General features: G+C 48.3%; 1 protein-coding gene across 1 annotated transcript; it reads right to left on the bottom strand.

Moving 5' to 3' along the window:
* Nucleotides 1-7193: 7193 nt before the first annotated feature.
* HEY2 (hes related family bHLH transcription factor with YRPW motif 2) lies at nucleotides 7194-16170 on the bottom strand (the record flags this gene model as incomplete). The annotated part of the gene is made up of 5 exons (XM_084285164.1): nucleotides 7194-7873; nucleotides 12394-12475; nucleotides 14977-15060; nucleotides 15167-15245; nucleotides 16088-16170. 5 exons carry the CDS (start codon nucleotides 16168-16170, stop codon nucleotides 7194-7196), a joined length of 1008 nt encoding a protein of 335 aa, XP_084141290.1.
* Between the last annotated feature and the right edge of the window lie 8189 nt (nucleotides 16171-24359).

Here is a 24359-nt window from a genome sequence, read left to right as displayed (position 1 = left end):
GTCTTGTGATTTCAAGGAGATTTTTCTTCCATGTCATCCCTTGTATCATCAGAAATTTGCCTCCCTCACAAGCAGCTTGGCTCTAGGACAGCTATGGTCTTCTGTTAACAGAAGGCTTGCAGTGAGGGCCAGAAGCTCCAGTTAGGGGTGCTGACGCTATGAACATGGGTTTGAAGGAAATCTCTTCGCTGGAGTCTGACATCTAATTTGACAAGATCAAGGACAAGAAACTAAATAACATTATCCCTACTGTACCGCAGGGCAGCCAGGAAGCAGACAAACAGTTGCATTTCTGACATGTTTAAACATTCAAAAGGAGCTTGGAACCTAAATATTTTTGCAAATTAGACAAATGAGAATGCATCCCCTAAAGTTTTGGTCCTGCAAGGGCTTAAAAGCACAACTAACTTTATTTATATGAATAGTCCCGTTGAAGTGGAATAGTTCCTCTGAGTGGGGCTACTTACGTCCTAATTTCCTCTGCAGGATCAGTCCTTAAGTGTGTATTGGTTCTGAATATCAGACTGCTTTTGAAAAGCATCAGGGGCCCCCCTCAGCTAAAAAAGTCATGCACATCTGTGGTAGCTGAAGTTGTCTCTGTGAAACACCCAGCTTTTCTTCCTTTAAAGGGTTATATACAGAAAAAAGGGGGGGGGGGAATTTATTTCTCGTTCTCTTTTTTTTTTTTTTTTTTTTTTTTCCCTCCCATTGCAACCACAGGCACAGAAGTACCCCACTGCAAAAGCTGGGCATATGGGGAACCAGGTTTTACATATTTATATTGAATTATTGCTTCTCCATTGTTTCATTGGTGGCTACCGCTATTGGGCATCCTTGGATTTTGACGGTCACATCAAAGGAGCTGCTCTGGCGTGAGAACCGGTCAAAGTGAGCCAGATAATTCATGGATTTATTACTGAGGTCGGTTCCCATGATTGTCAGTGGGCAGCAGGCACGGCTGTGTCGTAATCCTCATTCTCTCGGTAAAGCACATAGTGCCTTAAAAAGGTTTAATGATCCAATAGTGATTTACTAATGGGAATCTTTCTTGTGGGTTTAGCGGGCCTTGGAGGAGGACAGGGCAGCACATAAAGGTCATTTTTCAGCGGTATCATTTGGCAGAAATGTGTGTATTTATTTCATTTTCAGATTCCAGTTTAGAGCATTTTCAGAGTCCTGTTTCAAGCAGTTTTATCTGCTAACTGCACGGGGCAATGAGCTGAAGGGGGAAAATCACAGCTGAGCAGGTGTCAGACTCTTCGTAACACGGGGAGGCAAGGAGGCAGGCACTGAGGATGGCAGATCACAGCTGAGTATCGAGGTAATTAATAAAAAGCACACACTCCAGCCTTTGAGATCAGTGGAGTAAAAGTGAGTAGAGACCTGGAGCAGCCCCGTGAAGCTGCCGCTGTGCTGAAGGTGCTTGCCTCCAGCTATTCGTTAGAAGGCTGGTTGGCAGGGCCATTTTACTGTTGTTTCACCCCATTTGCCTTTCCTTTTTGTTGGGAGGGAAGGGAGGGGGCTATCCTGTGGGATGGCTGCCCAGAAAGGAGTCAGGGGAGGGTGAGAAGGAGAGAAAAGGATTTTGCTTTGCCCAGCTGAAAGCGATGCTCCCTGTGCAGACGAAGAGCCGCTGGCCTGACTGCTGTTGCTCTGCATGGTGCCTCTGCAGAACAACAAAACCAAGCAAACCCAAACAAAATACACTCCCTCCTCCCTCACCAAAATACCTCCAAAAGAGGGAGATAGTGTGAGGAGAGGAACGATGTTGTTTTATTTTAAGGCTTGTATATTAAACCCAAGTGTTGTGCTGGGAAGTGTCATTAAAAACTATTTGAACTATCCGCACACAATAGATGTCATCTTGTTAAGCCAGTTGCAAAAGCATACCTTGAATGCATAACTCTTTGTTTTAAAATCCCTGAGGGAGAGTCCTTCTCCTAAAGCAAAATAAAATTACTTGGCTCTCCAGTATATTAAAAAAAAAAAAAAAAAAAAAAAAGAGAGAGAGAGAGAAAAAGAAAACAGTATTCAGAGTTAAATCAAAACTGAGAAAAAAGAAAAAAGCGTAGGGTGTTCAGTAATTGTAACCCTGCCTCCTGAGGTTTATGGATTGCCTTGTAGTCATTTATTAGATTTTCACATACCACACAGTAATACAGAATGCTATTTATGGGTATTCTTTGCAGGTAAAACACTTTTCTTTACACTTACCAGTGACTTACTGCTTCCTGGAGCAGGGTGCTGATTTAATAGAAGGAGGTCTTGTAGTGTAATTTGTATGAAGACGTGGGCAGGGTTAGAAATTTCCAAACCGCTGATGATCGCAACCACAATTTCAGTGTTGCATCAAGGTATTTTTTCTGTCCTGGAGACTTTCCTTTGTAGAAGAGAGAAATGCTGAATATGGACTACGTGGAAAGCAGAATGAAACAGCCCAAAAGGACTTTCCTGTAGAATAGGTATCAGCACTGTTCAGATAAGCACAGTCTAAAGCATTTAGTGTTGCTTAAATTCAGTATTGGCAGCTGTAGCTGTAAAAAAAAGAGCCTGCCTCTCCAGAGCTTCAAGCTCATTTAAGCAGGCACATTTCCTTTTATTTCCCACATTCATTTCCTTTTCCTTCTGATTTTGATCTTCTAGGGTTCCACACTACCTTGTGTTGCCCAGCATTGCACTGCCAGCATGAATGCAGAAAAACATCCCTTTAAAAGAAATCGTGTTGAGATCACCTTGTAATCAGCGCCACCGCTGCAGCCAGAGCACTAGGAGAAGTTCAGAAGTTTGCACTGAATGAGCTCATTGCAAGATCAGCAACCTCACGTTATCATCTAATGGTTTTGATAAGCTGTTATATCTTCAGTAGGCAACAAGGCAGCTGAATCTTTGGAAAAAAAATAGATTGCATTTGAAAATACTGTTAAGATTCAAATCCTATCTCTTCACAGGTGATGCAAGATACAAAAGGAGAAACTGGTTGCCTGGCTTATGCAATTAGTGCTGCTCGAGCAGCCAGGGGCTTCCCAGGCATCTGCCTGGGGCTGCCGGAGGTGATGGGACACGAGGGAGACCCGTGGCTTCCAGTGTGCAGAATGAAAACCCTTTTCTTGAAGTTGGACAAAGTACCTGTAACTATTACAGTAAGTTACCTGTAATTTACATCCTCATTTGTGTAATCTCAGGCTATCTGTGCCTACAGAACTGGATGACTGAGGACACTGGTGACTACAGAGCTGGTTGGTAACTGTCCGCTTTAAACTTCAGTAGTAATTTCTGATGTAGTATCTCCTGATGAAAAGATGCTCTTGACCTTTTGCTGTTATGAGGAAGAAATTTCTCATTTACAGTAGCTTTAAGAATTTGCCAGTATGTCCTGAGCTTTGGTCAATGCCCTTTACTGACCTCATGACAGCCTGACCGAGGGAGGGCCCATTTTTCAGAGCAGCTGCGAACGAGCATTTTGAAGGATGCCACCAAGGAGGCAGCAGCACGACCCCTGGCTGCTGCTCGGGCAGATGTAGTCACAGCCAGGATATGATTATTCTGCTCTGAAGACACATGCTCGGCCCTCAGCCACAGCAGCCAGTTTTTCTTCTGTGGCAACACCTAATGCAGGTTTTCCTCCACTTGCAATTAGAGCAGAGGGACAGCAGGCAGCATCTCCTCTCCAGGGTAATAATTTTCTCCTGGTGCCATGTGACATAGTGAGCCCCAGCGCTATGGCACCCAAAGTGCCTTTTATTTGTGGTGCTGAGGGCTAAGGTTTCCAGGCTCCTAATGCTGAGTGACAGAATTGTTTTTTAGCTTTTTCCTCTTAAGAAAAACATCCCAGGAAATTGCATAACCTCCTTTGAACCTCTTGATAACTGAAATTTAAGGTTGCAAACCCACACATGGAAAATTTAGTCAAAGCCAGATATAATGTGGAGTAAGCAGTCTCATTGGCTTTCTTGTGCCATGTGCTGTGACCTAGCCTTATATTATATAAATTACAGGTTCTCTTCCTCCTTCTCCAGGTCCATTCTTCAACTGAACATGGAATAAAGATAGAAAAGGGCTGAAGTAAGCATGTGTGCACAACCTCATATTGTACCTTTTAGAGCTCACTTATATGTATGCCAAGTGACCAGCTTTCCCTTGCTCTGTTTTAACACTCACATGGAGTCCTTCAGCTCTGACCTGTTAGAACAGCTACAGCCCCAATCATCCAAAGCTATTACCCTCTGGTGTCTTTCCAAGAGCACGTGTATAATATGCTTTTTCTCCACTGATTTCTCACTTGGGAAATCTTCATCCACCATTACAGGAGTGACATCCCCAACAGGGGCTCAGAACTAAATGGGCGTGAAGGCTGAGCTCCTGCATTGCCTAGTGCTGGTCCTTTTGGATGAATCAGATTAAAAAAAAAAAAAAGGGGACATCAGCAACTCAGTGTACAAGAACTTGGACTGGATAAATGGAGTGAGAACAGGATAACCCCAGATAAAAAGGCTGCACAAATCCACCTGTGATTGGGGCAACAAATTGTAATGATTTGGGGCACACCAAATAGATTGCAGCTCTTAGCTGGAACCAAGTTAGTGGCTGCCCAATTTTTCTGTGGTATGAAGCAGGGGAGACCTCCTACCAGGCTCTTAGAGAGCAGGTTAATAGTTAACAGCTTAAAGTCAAGTAGGGTTGCAATCTGCCCTTTTTCATGTAAATAAAGCCCACTTTTTATCTACTTGCCAGTTCATTAATGTGATCTTTCTTTTTGAAGCTGCTCATAGAGAAAAAGAATAACTCAACTGGATGCTGCTCGACATGCCAGTAGAGCCACACAGCATTTATGTCCCCAAACAAAAAATGTAAAATTCCCCCAGAAACAACAAAACTTCATGTAAGTTTTCATCAGGCATGATTTATGGCACTGGGGTAGAGACCCCTTCCTCCCCATCTTTTGTCTGTTTTCTTCACGGGGCAGGCAAATATAAGCTCCTCCTTGCCCAAGCGCTGGAGACCAGTTTATGCAGGCGGGGATCAGCTACATGTTTAATATTTGGGAGACAGGGATGATGGGGGCGAGGCTGAGGCTGCATTTTGGCAACAGATGCTGTCTCTGGCAGGCTGTAGGGTTGTCACTCCATTTCTGCGCCTCAGTCTTGTCACCTGTTGTGTGGGTGTAATACACCTTTGAGTAGTGCTTATCCTTATGGCCAGAGCTTTACACACCTTCTACTGATGTTCTTTGCAGACCTAAAATGAAACAAAAACTCTTGTCTCAGGGAGAACTGGTAAATTAGAAGACCTGGACAGGGGGTAAAAACTGCCCTCTCTCATCTAGATGATAAAGGATGTCATTGTGTTAACATTTTCCCCTTCTGAACACAGGCCTTTAGTGAGGATCTGAATGAAAGCTGGATCTAGAAACCCCAATGCTTTGAGGAGCTCTCCAGGATGGACAGATGTGTCCGTTTCATTAAGTGCCCCACCAGTGCAGAACCAGTTTACAAGCCTAAAAATCGATGCTGTTTTACTGACTGTTTGCTTGTTTGTTTTTCTGCCTATTTCAAAACATCCCATAAGAGATGGGCTTTCTGAATGAGAGAGGAGCAGGAGAGGGGGGAGCAGCTGACAGACACGTTTCGAGCAATAGAGTTCACGAGTATTCCTGAAGAGCAAACAAAATCTGCAACAAATCATCCATAAAACGCAGTCAAAAAGGACTTCGTTTAATTAGTGATATGTAAAGACTTTTGCATAGAAAAAAAGGTTAACAAAGTAATGCATAAAAGACCGACTAGGTACAGTATTTTTAAAACAAATATTTTAAAGTATATTTTGCATAATGTTTAACATTCTCAATGCTTACTGCTTTCTCCACACAGCAGAGAAATCAAGTGCATAATAATACATGCTGTGTTTTATTTTTACTTTTTTTTTTTTACATAAAATCTCTAGTTTTTGACTCGATGTATTAAAATACTTAGGTTATTTTAAGTCACTGTAATAAAAAATGAAAGCAAAACATTTTATGCAGCACTAGTTGTCTGGGTATTGACAAAATAATTTACTGCCATCCCCTTTAATACATTCATTTTGGTTTGGAATCAAACCCACATTACAATGTTGGCATGTTAATAGCCAATTTAAGAATTGTCCCTACCGTAACTTCATTCATACCCAGAGCGATCGTTATCCCAGAAGTTGATAGTGAAAAGAAGAGGGATCTTGCACAGAGTCGGCTGACAGTAAATGTCCCATTGCAGCTAAATAAGTTAATTTCAACTCTCACAGCACCGAGTCTCTCGCATTGACATGAGCCGGCCATATGGAAGTGTGCACGCTGTAAGTAGGTGGTTACTCCTGGGTGCATGACAGACGCGCTGTTTGTGCAGATATGAGCTAGCACCGTATTTAAGCCATAAAAAAGGGTGCCTCAAGGCTCACAGGCAGTGCTGAAACGTTCATTAATCCAAGCACTGATAAGATAATCGCTCTTACCGACGCTATGCTAGATGTCACAATTTGGCAAGTCTGTACAAAGGAAGGAGACTAAGCAAGCGAAAACCAGGCCTGTCAGACTGAACGTTCTCTCTTGGCAGTCTTTGGGATAAGTGAACCTGGCTGCTAAAAGAGCACACTCCTTCCTGGAAAGATACCAACGTCCTGAAGCCGCACGCAGGACTCTCCCTCTCTCCCAGACCATTCCCATACCTGTGCAATGTTATTTGTTTTAGCAGAACACACATATATATATATATATAAAATTTTCTTTTTATTATCATTTAAATGTCAGGCACTTAGGAAAGTTGAACTCGTTTTCGAGCCCCAGGAGACCTGATAGGTACGATCCCTCGCCTCTCCGCCAAACACGGAGGCATAGCCGCAGGATTATTCTTAGTCCTAGTGCCTACGCATCTCCCAGGAAACATCCGCGTGCCGAGGCAGTCGCGACGTTTCCAAAAGCCGCTGCCTCGAGGTGCCCTTGGCGAGACCCGCTGGGAGGAGCAGGGCGCCCCATGTCCCCTCTAGCACCTGTGGCAAGGGCAGCGCTGCTGCCATGCCCCCGGGGTGATGGCATCCCCTCAGCCCTCAGCGAGGACAGGCCACCGCAGGAGCCTCATGAGTGTGCACGTGTGCACGCACGCGTGTGCATGTGTGTGTGTGCGCAGGGAGAGGAGGGAGCAGGCTGCGGAAAGGAGAGGGGGCGCTTAAAAGGCTCCCACCTCCGTCCCCCAGGGCCGGTAGGGCTTGCTGCTCCCCGCACTGCCAGCCTGCTGGGGGCTGGCAGAGGCTGATACAGCCAATGGCGGGGTGATGGCCGTAGCTGCCGCCACGGCGGCGGCGGCCGCGCTCGGGGGCAGCATGGGGAAGGCGCCGGTGAAGGAGAGGGGGAAGCTCTGGGCAGCAGCGGTGGCAGCGGCGGCGGCGGCGTGAACGGTGGCTGAGAGGGAGAGGAGAGAGGTAGAGAGCGGGGGGACGCAGGGAGCCACGCTTCCCGCGGAGGGGACCCTGAGGGCGGCGTCGGCGTGGGCGAAGGTGGCGGTGAGCAGCGCGGAGCCGTGGGGAGGCACGTCCGAGGAGAGTCTGCACGGGGCGGCCTCGGGGGCGTGGAGTCCATTGGGCTGCAGCAGGGCGGCCGGGAGGTGGTGGAAGGCGGCTGCCCAGTGGTGGGGGTGCAGGGGGTGGTGGTGGTGGGCCATGGAGGAGGTCATGGCGGCGGCTTCCCTCTGCGAGGCGCAGGTGCTGAGGTGGGACACCAGCCTGACGCGCAGTGGGTCGGAGGTGTCGAGGCCTTCCACAGACGTCAGGTACCTGGCGACTTCGGTCAAGCACTCCCGGAAGCCGATGCTCATGAAATCCATGGCCAGGGAGTGAGCATCGAAATAACCTGCAAGGGGAGGGCAAAAGATGCGCTGAGTGCCAAGCCGAGCTCCCAGCCGACGTCGGGCGGCATGCCTAACTTCCCTCAGCCCCTGGGCTTGCCACACAACGGGTTAAGGTCAGCAAGGAGAAAAGTGTGTTCTCCGGTCTGTAAATGATTTGTGTGACCATTCCTGTAATGCAATAGGCTACGGCTTGTTTTTTTTTTGTTTTTTTTTTTTTTTTTTTTGCATTCTGTATAAATGGAAAGAATTAAGACCATAAGTACTCGTGGCTCTTGAGAAGATACACGATGCCCCTCCTGCAATACCTCAGGAAGCCTCTGCAGTGTGGTGCTGACCCCACATGTGAGTGAGGGAGACATTTCTACGCACAAAGACGATCAGACAGCTCGTGAGCACTGTGCTGCCTTTTCTTCCCTACACCCACATTCACATCAACGCTCTTGAGCTATTTCTTGATGTTGTGAGATACTTGTGACTGCTGCTGGGGTCCCATCTACTTCACAGAGTCATTAGGACAATGTGGCATACGGTGTTATTTAACTACAAACTAAAAACATCTTGTCATGACTCTGCACACACACAATAAAAAGCTTTACTGAGAAAACGTTTTATGTAATGCCATTGCTAATTTGGAGATGGAAGACTGACGGTCATATGGCCCATGAGGCATTTCAGCAAACAGCAACTGGAGCTCCACAAGCTTGGGACAAAAAGCGTTTGAAAAAAAAATGTTTTATTAAATGCACATGAGAAGATACTCCCTTTCTAAAGGGTTTAGTATCAAATCCAGTGGTTAAGCTGCACCCCTTCAACTACAGAAAACAACTCTGCTTCAGTTTAAAGTTATTCTCCTTGGGAAAATAAAATCCTATCCACTCTCAAGCTACCATGGTGTTTTTTTCCTCTTGCTTTCAGTGAAACTTTTTAGGTATATGTGACTGTGATGTGTGTTAGTATAGAAAGATCAAATGCCCTTATTACGGAGGACACTGGCAGCAATACCTCGCACACTCTGGCATGAAATAATCTATGTATTTCTAAAAAATTCAAGCCACTTAGATGGCTGCTTTCACTTTTGCCAACTTTCAGGCTAGAGAAAAGCCTTTCTGTGGCTGCACATCCACATCGTAGAACGAACGCAGGCACATTTACAGATGGCAGCCCTAATCCCCAGCCTACTATACACCACCAAATTTCAGCGGTGCTTTTGACTCAGGCTACTTTGTCCACCTGACGCTGTACAAGACCCCAGAAAAACCCTCGCCAACTAGCAGATTGGTGAGTACAACAGGTTGGAGATTTTTGTCAGGACACAGACTCCTCCGTCACAACCAAACAATCTGAAAACACAGCGATTTCAGTGCACTTTTGACAAAAAAACAACAGGCAGGCAGGCAGTGGGTGAGCTAGTGGGTGCCTGCCTGGTGGCCAGCAGCTTGGCTTGGGGACTGCCTCCGCGCCACAGGCCCCAAGGCTTCCCTCCCTCTGGACTGCAGACATGAGGGACGTGGCTGTCCCCAGCTCCCCCCAAGCCTGAGCTGGCTCTGTGATGAGCCCTGGCCGTGCCAGCTCCTTGTCAGTCTCCTACGAGGTGGCCAAGACATGGGAATGGGAGGACACCAGCCAAGTGACTCGGCACCCCCAGCCCACAAGGGGACGGGGCTTCAGGCACTCGAGTGACGGGGCAGAGACATGCACCCGTCCTGCACAGCCACCAACGGCTCCGACCCAGGTGTCAGTCACCTGAGATCAATTTGCACTGAAGCTGCAATAAAACGACACCAAGGTCCCAGCCAGCTACTTGCTGTTGGCTAATTGCTCTTCCCCTTTGCTTGCTTGTGCTGTCAGCAAAAAGCGCTGGCCCTGGGCCAAGCAACAACTCGACACGACCACGAGACCATCACCTGCACCTGCGTCAAAACACACCGAGTCCACGCAGGGCTGCAGAAGCAGCAGCTCCCTGCCTTACTCCCTGCCTCCCTCCCTGCCTGCTGCAGAGGCTCCAAAAAGCCAAGGCCACATCAGCCTTTCTGCTGCCGTGCCCACCTCAGATTTAGCATGCTGAGCAGCTGCCAGCACCACCCAGCCTCGGGCATCCTCAGTTTGTGTGCCAGGAAGAGGAGAACAGGCTGTCCCCAGCTCTCAACTCAGGGCAGCGTAAGGGTACCAGCACCCATTTCTCCCCCCCTGCCGATAACAGCTTTTGTCCATAGACAAAATGATGGAACTCATGTTTTTTTCTGATCCAAGGAAGTTTCTGGCTCAGAAGATGAGTTATGAAGTGGGAATAGCTACACTTGCAAATTAAACAAATGTCAGCCTTAAAAACACCCCAAGAAATTGTATTTAAAGCTGTTACTTAGGGTGCAAAGTAAAACATTAAGCGAGCAGGAAACATAGGCTTAAACTTTGCCCGGTACTAACTTGCAGACCTCTTTTCTTAAAGTTTGTTAATCTGCGCAGTGAGATTACCCTTATCTCTGGGTCAGAAGGAGAAGATAAAGCCACAGCATTTGTGAAACAGCTAAGTGTTAGACCAACATGCCACCCACTATGGGCCCCGGGGCAGCAAGGAAGGCTCCGCCACGCTTCGGAGGCGGCTTTGGTTGCCCATGGGTGGCAGTGGGCTTAAGCAGGCACCTCTCCCTGCACCCTGACAGCCCTCACTCTCTGCCTGACAGCTCCCATCCACAGCACCTCCACCCCAGCACCTCCACCCCTGACATATTATCTGGGCCACCCAACCTGACTTGGTTATAAAACAGCCGCCCACACTGCTTGCTTTGGGTGGGGAGGCAGCGAAGGAGGGCTCCCGTTAAATCCCATGGGGTTCACCTCCTGGCCCTACCGCTGTCGGTACAGATTCTGGAGGGGGGAAACTGCTGCAGCTTTTACGAGGAATGGTGCAGCATGATGCACAGGTCAGGCTGCAACAGCCAGGCTCCGTGTTGCACGGGGAGGATGCAACGAAGCAACAACCGCTGCCCTCGGCATATGAGCCTTGCTCACTCTGGGCACCAAACGAGACGGACCTTGTGGAGCAGCAGCGTGCAATCATGTAATTAAAGGCTGCACCACCACGTCGGCACACGAGACGATCTGGATTCAAATTGCATAAGCACGATAAATTCTGGTGTTTCGTAACTTTTAAGAGCGTCGCTTTGCCAACTAAATAGTGGCCTTTAGAGGACATTTTTCCCTGCATGCAGTGACATAAAATTAACATTTTTGTTAGGGTTTATTTTGCACATTTGCCTAGAATATCATGGGGTGTGTCTGTTATATGAAGGGCAATAAAATCCCTTTCACCTCTAACAGAATGTGCTATCCTTAAATTTTAAGCTTAGATGAACTCCTAACAAAAGTCTCTTAACACCTAGAAAATACATATATCAGCTCGGTGTTAATTTTTAACAAATAACAGAACACCAGCCTCCAACAGGCTTTCCTGTAGGAAACCATTTGTTGTCATGCACGTGCTGACTTTAAGTTGACTCCTGTAATCACTGCAAGAAGGTACAGAGAGATGCAGTAACCCAATCCCGTACTAAAAAATTTTTAGTTTAATTAAAAAGAAAAAAAAAAAAAAGGAGAAAGCAGAAGCGGTAGCCTCTTTTGTAGCCGGTACCTACACGGCACAATGGGTCAATGAAAAATTGTCTGGTTTGCATCACAGCAGTTTGAACCATAACCACGACTAATGGCACGTGAGACGGTGCTTGCAGAAGGCAAGCAAGTTTTCTGCTCCCAGTAACTTCCAAAATCACGGCTCCGGAGAGTACCTTGTGGGTGGCTGAAATCGCTTGGCCTCCAGCCTCGGGACTGTCAGCTTGCACAAGCGAGGCGCGCTCGGCTCACGGCAGCCGGCTGATCGAACGGGTCAGCCAGTGCGGCCCCTGCGTCACGCCAGCCCTGGCTGAGGAGGAACTACCCAGACCTCTGACAAACAAATAGAGCACGTAAATAGGAGTGCAGATAGCACCACTATCAGTCTGCCCGCCGGCCCGTCTGATACCTAGAACTGCGTATCCTGAGGCTGGATTTTGTTCTGGGGGATGAGGCTGTCTAACCTCGCATTTTACAAGTCTCTCCAGAACAAAGCAAATGCACCAACAATAACGAAAGCTCCTCTCCATCCACTTCCTTTGGTATAGCTGCTGTATAATGAGCCTTAACATTGGTTTTGCGCTCCACAATTGTTGCCACAAACCTCCTGTTTATGTTTGGTGTTTGTGTATTTGTTTTGTCTCCCTGTGCAGATTTCAGTGCTCTTTGGAAACCCCAAACAAATCTCTGACTGGGCTGCCTGTGAATGAAGCCTTTACTCCCACAGTGTTATGAAAGCAAACACAAGCCCAGGGTCAAGTGCTTCTTTTGTCCCAGTAGTTCTTTCCCACGAGTTCAATCCTGCCATTAGCATTGATTTCCACTCCTTTAATCTGGAAACGCCTATCACAGCTCGTCAAAGCGCTTTTTGCTGAGATTTCCCCAAGTATCAGAAAAGAAACTGTCCTCTCCTTACCTTTACCTCCGGTCGCCTGAAGCATCTTCAGATGATCCACTGTCATTTGCAGTATTTCCGCTTTTTCTAATTTGGCAGATCCCTTTGAGATAAGAGACTCGTGTAAATAAAGGCTTACGAGCACTAGAAACTTGAATTTGATATACTTTCCACTGAGCTCAGCCTTACGGTTTCAATTTCCCCTATCACTAGGACATTCTCAGCTTAATTCTTTCATGAGCATCTGCATCCCAGACATGGTCTGAGGACTAATGCTGTCTCCTGCCTAGCGATACAACCATCAGCACCAGCACAACTTGGCTTTACTGAAGCTACAGCTCAGTGTAACTGGCCTTGAAGCTGGTGCAGAGATAACATCTTCATGAAACGAGAGCAGCACACTACTTCCAGCATGTTCTCTTTAACCAAACAACCCCCCAAAATGAATGGAAACCCATTAGAACAGGTCTGCAGAGTTAGTGATGAGGACCCTGCTGTAGCATTTTTTTTTTCTGCTTTTACCAGTAGGTGTCCCTGTGGACACACACCGAAAAGTATTCCTCTTCCTTAATAGCCTATTAATTTTTGACATGTCATTTGGCTGCTGGATATTCTATTCTCATTCTCTACTGAAAAAAGAAACAATCACACAGCCCACGGCTTTTAAAGTTATTGAGAGGCCTCATTTGCGGGGACATGAAGCTGAGTGCCACGAAAAAGAAAGAGCTCAGCTCCTCTGTCAGTGGAACTTTCCTGTTACTGGGGATGGCTCGCACTGCTATGGGTGCTGGAAAAGTCTAAGACGCAAACCCAAAGGTAGTGTTAATACATTAATCTACCAAATAAATAAATAAATACATTTCCCTGGAATATCTGGAGCATGACCCTGCAGCACGGGCAGGGAGCTCGGCCGCGGGGCTCGCAGCGGGCCGGGAGCCGGGCAGGAGGCAGGCAGAGAGGGCAGGCGGAAGCGAAGCAGCCCCCGCTCGGACACTTCAGTGAGCTGAATGTCAAGGAGCTGACAAAGGGCCGATGACTTTGTCCTTGGCATATCGCAGAGGAATGGCAGGGGTTTCTGAACAAAACGCGTCGCACGCTTATTTTTACCCCCATCCATGTTTGTTTTTTTTTTTAAGATTCTCTTCCTGCTTTCGGCATTTCCTTATAAAATTTTGGTGCACTGGTGAATTTTTGACCAGAATTCGGCATTTTACATGCGGCTACATCCTGTGCTTTTCTCAGACTTCATCTTTTCCATAGACACAGTACAAGCCGTCTCAGTGAGAGTGACTAATAGCTAAAAACTGCATGTTGCTGGGTAATTTCCAAAGGCTCTGTAGGACTTGTTTTATAATGTTTGTGGTTTTCAAGAAGTAAACAATAAAATGGGACAAACAACTGTTGTCTCTTGCCCCTGTTTATCTAGCTGGAAATGCCTCTGTCGCTCCATTTTGCCAGAGCCTACAGAAGGGCTCGGCTACCACTGCAAGTTATTAAAAACATATTGCAGGTGACACAAGGGATGCTCTCACTATCATTGCAATACTCCAAATTTCTTTCTAGCTGTCTTTTGTTCTTGTAAGAAGAAATGTAACAGGCCTCGTACAGGGGGGTGCTAGCTGCTCTTAGCTACTCCAGAAATTCAGCGCCCTACGGGCCTGGTCTCAAAGTTTACTTTCTGTTTTTTATCTTTGATTACGAGGAAGTCAGCCTCGTTATTCTCAGCTGGTGCCTCTTGCTGAGGCTCAGTGTCACTTGCACAGATCCACAGATCTGATATAATCCATAAAACGGGAACAATGTTAAATACTGAACCAAGACCCCCCCAGAATAAAGAAATCAAGATATGAAAAAGTAACTAAATAATTTAATTTGAATGGCAGAATAAAAGTTCACTTTTTGCAGCACTGATTGTATTCTAAGCTTTGGGCCTGCAACTTCACAACCTAGGAGCTGAACCCAAGTTCACCGAAGTCAGCTGCATCCTTCCAGCCGTCCCATTGAACGCTTTCTCACCAAAAGTCCTCGCAAATACCGCTGACTTCCCCTGCTCACACTGCCTGGGCCTGGTCCTAAGGCACTGGTTCTAACCAGCCGTTTTAAAACCTGAATCATCCAAACAGCCTGTTCACTTCTTGGGAAACCAGACCCATTAGTTTGCCACTGAAATTGCAGATTAAAAATGAAGGCTCCCTAACGAAGGGACAAAGGAGGCTAGAGATTTATAAGGAAAGCTAATCAACATACAGGTTTGGAGGGCTTGCTTCTTGTTGTTGTTGTTGTGTTTTGTTTTTTTTTTTTTTCTTTTTTTTTCTTTTACTATGAAGTAAAGTGCATTTTTAACAAAACCACTACTGGAATTCATCGAAAGAACAGAGGCAACACGAACACTGTTACCCTTAAGGGAAAACAAGCCAAAGAATGGAAATGTTTTTCAGCTTTATGATGAATTATGTTCCTAATAGTTTCGCCACAACAAAGCATTTTATTGAAATGCCTGCTTTGTGCCAGATCAGGACACATACAATATTATTTTAATGAGCTTTACAAGAGAACTAACATTGCCAGATGAGATACAGAATAAAAAAAAAAAAAAGGGCTTACTTGTTTTTCAAAAGCAGTTGGCACAAGCCGCCTCAGCTCAGATAAACTGTTATTTATACGATCACGGCGCCTTTTCTCTATAATCTAGTCCCAAAAACAAAACACGTTAAGTTTATAAATACGTTGAAGGGCAAAATCTCACAGCACACATGCAAATTGTCGCACGGGAAAAGAATGAAGCAAAACATACCCCTCTTCTTTTCTTTCGGGCCATGATCTGAGACGTTGTTGTTGGGGAGTTCGATCGGATCACAGAACTATTGCTTTGCCTGCAGAACAAGAAAAGCATGTCAGGTGCTGCACGGCTTGCCACCGCTCTTTGGAGATACTTTTCGTCACCACATTAAGCGTTCCCAGTCCCCTCTCGGCTGTTTTAAATGCTGGGAGGAGAGGCTTTGCACCGCACGGTGCTGTTGCAGAAAGAGACATTGCAGTTTTGCTTGCTCCACTGCCAGAACCTCCGCTGGAAATAAAGTCCCTGTCTGAAGACAGCTCGCTGTCCAGCTCAGCCCATTTCGTCTTCACTGTATATAGCCATGCCTATAAAATACAGTCTGGAGAACCGAGTCCAAAGGAAAACACGGGTATTATCCGCCCGTGCTGGCAGCAGTAGGTGCATGCAATGTCACAGCTCCCCCCGGCCAGCCACGTTTTGTCGCTCCCGTCCATCACCTCGATGTCCATGGGTGCCTGCGCAGGAAGCCGGGATCCCTGCCCAAGGCCACGGCTGGCCCAGCACCAGGAGCAGGATGCAAAACCCGCTTTTAAAACTGCACTGCCCACAAGTATGGAAAGGTTTTTCCTTCTCCACGAGGGAGCAACAAGCGCGGTGGCCATCTGGCTGTCATTCATCCCCCGATGCGGACAAGACGGCACCGGTGGGGTGCCTCCGAGGTGGCCACAGCAACCCCAGCCCCGCGCAGCTCCCCCCGGCCCCATGGCAGCGAGCACCCCGGCCCCGGGCACCTCGGGCTCGCCTTATTTCCAGCCTCGGACCCCAAGCTCCCGGCTGCAGGGCAGCGGGACGGGGGGCTCGGGGGCGGCCCCGACGGGGCGGCCCCGCGTTGAGCCCATCGGGGGGGCTCAGCCCCCTGCCCCCCGGAGCACTCACCCGGAGTAGTTGTTCTCGCTCCCCACGTCTATAGTCTCGTCCATGTCGCTGTCTGAGGTAGTTTCCTCGCAAGGTCGCTTCATGGCGGGAAGGGGACGCAGCTCGGAGCCGGGCCGGGGGCAGAGATAAATAAATCCGGGAGCTTCGGGCCGTGGAGGGGGGGATTTGGGGGGGGGGGGAGGAAGAACGGCTCCGGCTCGGCTCGGCACGGCTCGGCACGGCTCCGCACCGCCAGCAGAGCAAACCCTCTGTGAGGCGCTTTCCCACGCCGCGGCACAGCCTCAAGCCCGACGGCCCGCCCCCGGCGAGGCCCGCCCCGTCGGGGGGCACGGGGACGAAAGGAGGGGGCCGCCCACCGGGGGGGCGAGGGCACGGCGGGGACCGGACCCCGGCCCCGGAGGGCGGGGGGCGAGGGGAGAGGTAAGGCGGGGATGGGGCGCGGGGGAGATGGGGTTGGGGGGGGGGGCATTTTCCCACTGGCATTTGGGGGATCCGGCCCGCCCCGTCCTGCGAAGCCCCCCCCGGGCACCTGGAGGGGGGAGCCGAGCCTGGGAACAATCCTGCTAGGAGCGGGCCGGGGGATGCTCGGCTCGCCGGAGGATCCGCAGCTGCCGGCTTTTATCCTGCTTCGCTCTGGGATTTATTTTCTTTCCCCCACTGTTTGTTTGCCTTGCGTTTTCTTAATCCCGGCTCCCTGACAGAGCCCGCTCGGGGCGCCGTGTTCACTGCCTCCCTCCCGGCCCCCCCCCGGCTCCCCCGAGCCCTTCGCCGCCTGCCTGGGAGCCTCGTCCCGGACCGGGGGAGCCGGGGGTGACCCCGGGGGGAGCGGGGGGACGGGGACGAGGCGGCGCCGGGCTGAGGCTGGGGCTGAGATTGAAGCTGGGGCTGGGGCTGAGATCTGAGGCTTGAGGCTGAGGCTGAAGCTGAAGCTGAGGCTGAGGCTGCCCGGCCCCGGAGAGGGCGAGCACCTGCCGGAGGGCGACGGAAACTGGAAGGCAGCTCGTGTTCGGCCTCTGCTGGAGCCGGCGAGGCCGTGTTCCCGGCCGGCTCCCCCCGCTGGAGGTACAGGTGGCTGGGGTGGCTTGCGGGCGGCGAGGGGCGATGCTGAAGGAGGAGGCAGGGCCGGCTCTGCCGTGCCCTCCCGCCCTCCGTGCATGCGGTTGCGTTTTGGTGGCACGCCGGCTGTTTTGGTGTTTCGGGCGGGTGTCGCTGCTCTGTAAGGAGCAGGGGATTTCGTGCCCCGTCGCCCTGCGGGACATCCTCGTCGTGCTCGCAGTCCCCGAGAGCATTACGGGCAGGGGCAGCTCCCGGGGACTCAGGGCACATCCCCGCATTGGTCCCTTTTGACGGTATCTGGCCAAAAAAACCCACCCCAAAACCCAACGGCAAACCAAAGCAGAAGAGGATGGGGACCTTTGGGGAGGAAAAGTCCTGCTCCAGCAGGAGCAGCCTGCGGCGTGCGGCTCCGACTTGCAGCACAGCCCGGGAGCAGCCTCAGCGTGTACTGGCCGCCGGCAGCTCTCCGGGATGAAACAAATCAATAAAAACGTAAATACCAAAAATTGCCTGCTTTTTCTGCTCCTAAAGGCTCGGGGGGCCTGCGCGGGCCGGGACGGCGGCCGGGGAAACGGGCTGCGGCCGGCGGGGGACGGGACAATCTTGAATCCCCCCAGAATATTGCGGCCACCCCGAGCTCTCGGGGTTTTACACGGGAATCTTGAACGTGCCGCTAGATCTGTAATTTCTGCTCGCTCTGGAAGTAGCTCCCTTCTGCCTTACGATTTTTTATTTTTTCTTCCCCCCCGGGGCACAAGCCTCCCGTGCCTGTGTCTTACAGAAACCTGAGCTCTCCTGTGTTTACTTCCCCAGGCAGGGCTTATGTCAGCCTTGGTTGTCGTGGATCCGGCCGCTAAATCCTCCTGACAACCTTGCTGAAATCCCTCCTCCGGGAAACTCCTAATGTTAACAGGCAACTACTATTTCCATTTTAACCAGATTAACTTTCTTTTCCTTTTCTCCTTTTCTCCTTTTCTTCTTTTCTCCTTTACTCCTTTTCTCCTTTCATCCTTTCATCGTTTCCTCCTTTCTTTTTCTTTTTCTTTTTCTTTTTCTTTTTCTTTTTCTTTTTCTTTTTCTTTTTCTTTTTCTTTTTCTTTTTCTTTTTCCTTTTCCTTTTCCTTTTCCTTTTCTTTTTTCTTTTCTTTTTTCTTTTTCATTCTTTCTCTTTTTCTTTTTTTCTTTTCTTTTTTTTTCTTTTTCTTTTTTTCTTCTTCTCTTTCCTTTTTTCCCCTTTTCTTTTTCTTTTCTTCTTCTTCTATTTTTTTTTCCTTTTCCCCTTCTTCCCTCTCTTTCTCCTTGTTTCTTTTTCTGTTTCTCTTTATTTTTCCATTTCCTTTTTCTTTCTCTTTCTTTTTCTCTCTCTCTTTTTTTCTTCTTCCTCTTTTGCTTTTTCTCCCTACCTTCTCCTCGGGGGAGGACTCCTGGGCTTTTCCGGGAGGCAGCGGGGAAGGCAGGCCCTCGGGCTCCCTGCCAGCCCCCCGCCCGGCCCGGGGCTCTCCCGGCGGCAGGTGCGTGGCACCCAAGGGGGCTCTGAGGGGCTCCTCTCCCCCGGGGTCAGTAGCAGCAGCGGCGGGGCCGGGCAGGAGCTGCGGGATCTCAGCTCCCAGGGAGCCGCCGTCGCGATATGAAGCCCCGCTAGGACTGCTGCTGTGCGGGGTGAGAGCCGCGCTGCCCTTCCCATCCCGGTGCCCCGCAGCGGGGCCCTGGGGCTGCTTGCTGCGGAGGAGCCGCCCGCCCCGCCAGCAGCACGCAGCCCGCAGCTCGCTGCTCTGAGATGCCGGGCGAGAGCATCCCCCGGCCTTCCCCGGCGCTCGTACCCCGACGGTAAGAGCCGGGCTGCCCCCACTGGGAGCCCCGGATCCCAGTCCCCGGAATCTCCCCCGGCAGGCCAGGCAGCCCTACAGGACCACAGGACCGACAGCGACCCCCGGCCCCGCCGCCGTCGGGGGGACGGTGCCCTGCGACTCTCCGGCTTTTGCTTTGCTTCTTCTATTTTTTTTTTTTCCCCATTTTGTGCTGTTTTTCCTCTCGAGAACCGCGGTGCGTTGGCGGCTGCGGGCTCACCGCCGCGGGTGAGCCGGGGTCGCATCCTGCCCGCCGGGAGCCGCTGCGGCGCTGCTGGAGGGGGTTTGGGAAAGGAGGAAATCGGGGCACCTCTCCCTGCCTCCCCTGAGCCGCCCCCCGTCGGGGACCGCTCTTCTGGCCCCCTGCTCCCCCCAGGAGGATCTGCCCGAGGTGTCGGGGATGTCCCTTGCAGGCGGCAGCGGGGTGCTGGAGGTGCCGGAGGTGCCGGAGGCGGCAGCTCTAAAGGACATCCGAAAAATGAGCGTGGGCTCCTGACTGAGTGGCTGCTTTCACCCAGCTGCTCTTTTCCAGGGGCCCCAAGGCTCTCCCCAGCTGCTTTTCTGGATGCAAACGGCACGTAAACTTTTAGTCCTAGAGCTGTTTTTATACTTTACTATCTCAATTTTAAACAAATACTTACACCCCATTTCCTTCCCCCAGTAAGCAGCCCCTTACGGGTAACAATTATGCTGCTTTTAATTTGCTTTCTCTTTTTAGGAAGCTTTAAGAGTAGTAAAGAAAGACAAAACAGCATTGCGATCGACAGCAAGGCTGTATTTTCTTCTTGACAGACTCGTCATTGACTTCCAGAGAATGCTGAAAAACGAGAAAAAGATTTCTCGCCCTCTTCTCTCCCCTCCCCAATCTGAATGTAACTAAAAGCTTGAGATGACTTCTAGCCATATTCATACCAAGGCGGTAGCGACAGAAGGAGCAGAGAACTGCAGAAACCCTGTGCTATAAATCCAAGGGAAATAATGCTCAAAAAACGGTGAAGAGACCATCAGGCACATGTCTGTGCCCAACAGGCAGCATTCCAGGTGTTTTGGCATCAGGGAAGGGGATTTGGTGGGGTGTTTGGAGGTTGTAGGCCTCCAGCTGATGGGTCAGGGAAGGGGCTGAGCACGAGGGAAGTGCACTGCCCCGCATACTTCCCTTCATTTCACTTCAGTGCTGGGAGGTATAAAAATTGCATGGAGATTTGCAATTACAAGCTATTATTTAGAGCCTGTTATAAGTTAAAAAAAAAAAATAATAAAATAAAAAGGTATCAAGGATCAAGGAAGGGAAATACAGCGGTTATTTATAGCTCCTTCGCAGTGACATCTTTCAATGGTTCTTATTCAGTTACACCTCCACCAATCTGATCATGGTGAAACAGTGAAGCAGACTATCAGGTTTTACGCTGTCCACTGAAAACACAGGTCCGTGTGCCCTGTGATGTGCACTTCCCTGCTGTCAGTGCCTACAGAGGTCAATGAATGCACTCTCCTGGGTCGAGTGCTTCCTCCTGGCCCCTCGTCGATATGTGCTGCATGTCTGTGCGGTCCTCCCGTTAAATGCATGAAATGCTTGAGCTGTCACTGCTTCATAGGTGACGGGGAAAGACAGGAACACCTCCTCCCGCTCAGGCAGAACCGAGCACCCAGGGCTGTGCCATCTGGTGGTAATGAGGACAGTGGAGCAGCACCCCAAGGAGGCTGGGCTGCTGGCAGGTTAAAAAGCCTACAGATGAGAGCATCACCCTTTACTCCTCACACCTTTGCATGCTTCCTATGTGAGCTCAGGCAGTCTGAACAATTAATTCCATTAGCAAAGGGTGTAAATTAAAAGTGGCTGTGAACTGCATTGAACCTCAATTTGCATGGTCTTATTCACAACAAAAGTGGCTGCAATTTGATTTAAATTAATTCACTTTCGGAATAAAATAACATTGAATAGAATAACAGCAGTTTTAATTTTGAATGGATGTCTACATAGAATAGTTTGTGGTTTAACTAATCCATTTTAAAAATTAACTCTATTAATTTTCCTGGGCATTTCCATCTTGTTTAGCTTGCTTTTTCTCTCTGTTTTAGTCTCCTATCAGTAAAATTGAAATAGCAATCACCTGCTAACATTTTAAACTCACTGTATCGAAAACTCCGGGCAACTGCTGCATTTTACCTTATACTCAGGGTGTACGTTCCTCAAAAGCCAGGTCTTGATTTTCTACATATGTGCACAATTCTTGCCTGGCAGTATATCACGGGCTCTGTACACAGCTGTGCACGGCCACACAAGACATAGAGCAGTGGGGAGTGAGGGCTTTGCTCTGCGTTTCGAACTCACCGAACATCTCCTTGGCTTTGGCTCTGTGTTTTCTTCAGACACTATGGGCCAAGATTTGAGAGCTCTCTAACTTTTGTCATCTTAATGAACGGCCTCAGTGGTGTTAATGGGAACTGGGGCACTTTCTTTATTAATGGAAATCAGGTCACTTAATTACCTAACAAAAATATACAGAGCTTAATCTCACTGTTTTCTGCACAACCTGAATTACGAGCTTTACTTTAGGGAGAGTTCTACTAAAATTGATATAGCTGTAGCAAGGATAAGATTATATATTCATAACAGACATAAAATACTTATTGTTAACATGAGCACATAAGTATAGCACTCTTACTGAAAGTCATTTCTGTCTAAACACATTTTCACAGCGGTGTGGCATAGTTTGATTAGCCCATGACACACAACTATGGAAAGGCTAGATGAACACATCCTGCACAAAAATGGGGAACTTCTATTTTTTTTTAATCAAAGCTTGGTGGCTTTTGGACTAAAGAAATTCTTTAATTCAACACCCCCCCGCCCCCTGCCCCCCGCTTTCTTCACCATTTTCCTTTCTTGAATGTTTTCACTCCAAATGGGACTTCTTTTGTGCTTTTCAGTTGCCAAAAACTGAAGAATTGTCATTACTTGAGTTTTGTTGTTGGTTGTTCTTTTAAAATAAAAACCAAGATGTTTTCCAGAGAGTTAGGAAGGAACCAATTTTCAGAGAGTGCTAAGGAAACAGCAGTGGCTTTAGCTGAGCTTTTCTTCACGAGAGAAAATTGTATATCATCTTTAGGCTTCAAATCTAGCTGTTAATAATAAAGCACATCACCTAATGTCCTAAAAATACTCCTGTATATAGAATAGGCATATAATAAAAATAAGCAACCCTAGATATTCTGGCAAGATCTGCGGTATTTTATTTCACTTCCTCAGTAACAGTAGGCATTGTTGGCACCTGGAAGTGACTGTGAAAATACAGATCCCTGTAAAGCTAGGCAAATAAAAGGACACACTAAACTTCTGCTTGTCAGTGGAAGAAGCTATGATGTCTGACAAAACAAAATTTTTAATGAAAACATTTTCTAAATTTCTGCTCTAAAACGTGTAAGAACAAAATAAATCCTCGGCTGGTAAAAATTGTCCCCCAGATAAGCAGGCATAAACCCATTAAAGAATCAGACTCTTCTACCACCAAAGAATTTGGATCAGGATCTTAGGCCAAAAAGGTAACAAAAGGTAACCTGTTTTTCCACAAACTGAAAGTTTTAAATGCTGGCACGAATGTGTGTCTGTGAAGAGAACAGCTATCTTAAGCTGCAGATAGTTCCCTCTTGTCAATCACTCACGTTGTCTGAGGGAGAGAAATTGCCGCTGCCTTGGTTGTGCTCAGCCTTGTGTCTTACAACTGCCTGCACTGAAACAAGAATTTCTGTGATTCTTAAGTTAATATTGCGTTTGATCCTGCTGAGCTTAATCAGGAAAACCTGTGTTGACCAAATATGGCTTTTGCTTGAATAAAGAAATTGAAGAGCTTTCTGTAAGTGCTGGGCCTAATTCCAATTTTCTTCTCGCTTCTAAAATAAAAGGATACTGTCAAGGTATATTTGATTTATGGAGACAAGCATTTTTCTCTCCTTCAAAATCTTATGTTGCTTTGGTAGTATTTTAGTTTAACATCTTTCTGATTAAGTTTATTCCATATATCTTTGTTGTATACTCAGGGTTGAAAATAAACATGTAATTTATATTGCAGGAAAAGAGATAAAACTTTCTCTCTGAGTGGAAAGCTCTCTCTCTCTCACTGAAGCTCTGAGGACACATCAGACTAATTGTTGGTGACTTTAAAACTGTTCACTGTTCTTTGTGGTGCAAGAGATGAAAAAATCTGTGCAGACTGAAGGCTTTCCAAAATGCTAAATGCTTTCTTTTGCTTGGCAAGTTGTTTCCTCATGTGTTTTATTTTTGTGGCAGATGTTAACCGAGGGACACGTAAAATTCCTGTGAGAGAACACGCTGGTTTTGGTGCTCACCTGGTTGCTGGTGCTGCCTTCAAAACGTGCCGAGGCTCCATGCTGGGACCCAGAGTGTTCCTGTTTTGGGGCTCAGTGACAGGAGCCACCTCCTCCCCAGCCCCATGGCTGTGCTGGAAACGCCGCAGACAAGCACTTCCACCACACCATGAGGCCCACAGCTGGTTTTCTCCTGGTGTTGGGGGTATAATAGAAGCTCATATTCCATGTTTCTTCCACTTAGCACCCACTTTAGTTGCTGTTGCTTTGTTTTTCACCATGGAATGCATTTTTACTGAAGATTTTAGCTGCTTTTTCTGAAACACGTCAGGTCTCTGAAATTTTCTCTTTTGTCTGCTTCTTTCAGGCCATCACTCCAATGTAGAAAGCTGGCCTCACTGAGTGTCTGTAGGACCTGCTCCTTAGCTTGTTTTTCTGCTTTTGATTATCCCTTAATATTCCACTGCTCTTCGTGGGGCATGCTCCTACCTTCAGCTTTGGTCCCTTCCTTCTCCCCACATCCATCTTTGGGTCAGGCCTGAGGACATCCTGGGGGCAGCAACTGAGAACTTGCTTTCTAGTAATAATTTTTCCCCAGCTACATGTATGTTGCACTGCATCTTTACTTGGTAGCCTCTCCCTCTCCCCCTCTCCTTCTCCTATCTTTGGCCTTTACACAGCCAGTGTTGAGTTTCTCCTCCTTATATGTCTTTTCTCCTTAGCTTCCTCAGACATGGCTGACAGCATACATTCTTCTAGTCTTGGTGAGAATGGCTTATAATGCAGGTGCCCTCTCTGTCCTTGTGTTTGGCTGGACAGGAATGCTGTGTCCAAATACGGCTATCGTGTCTTCCTTTAAGAGCAGGGAGTAATCTGACTTTTCTGCTAAATAGACAAAACTATGTCGAGGCTTCTGTCTGGCTCCCAAAATACATCTCCCATATCTGCCTCAGGACAGTCAGAAAGCTGAAGTTCCACCCTTCCGGTTAATAGCTCCAGCCACATCACTCCTGCTGCTACCCCCAAACACCCTGCCTTCCCCA

The sequence above is a fragment of the Netta rufina genome (assembly GCF_964035555.1).
Source record: "Netta rufina genome assembly, chromosome: 3".
In the NCBI taxonomy this organism is placed as follows: Eukaryota; Metazoa; Chordata; class Aves; order Anseriformes; family Anatidae; genus Netta; species Netta rufina.
Note: the sequence above shows the minus strand (reverse complement) of the source record. Positions and strands in the feature narration are given on the sequence as shown.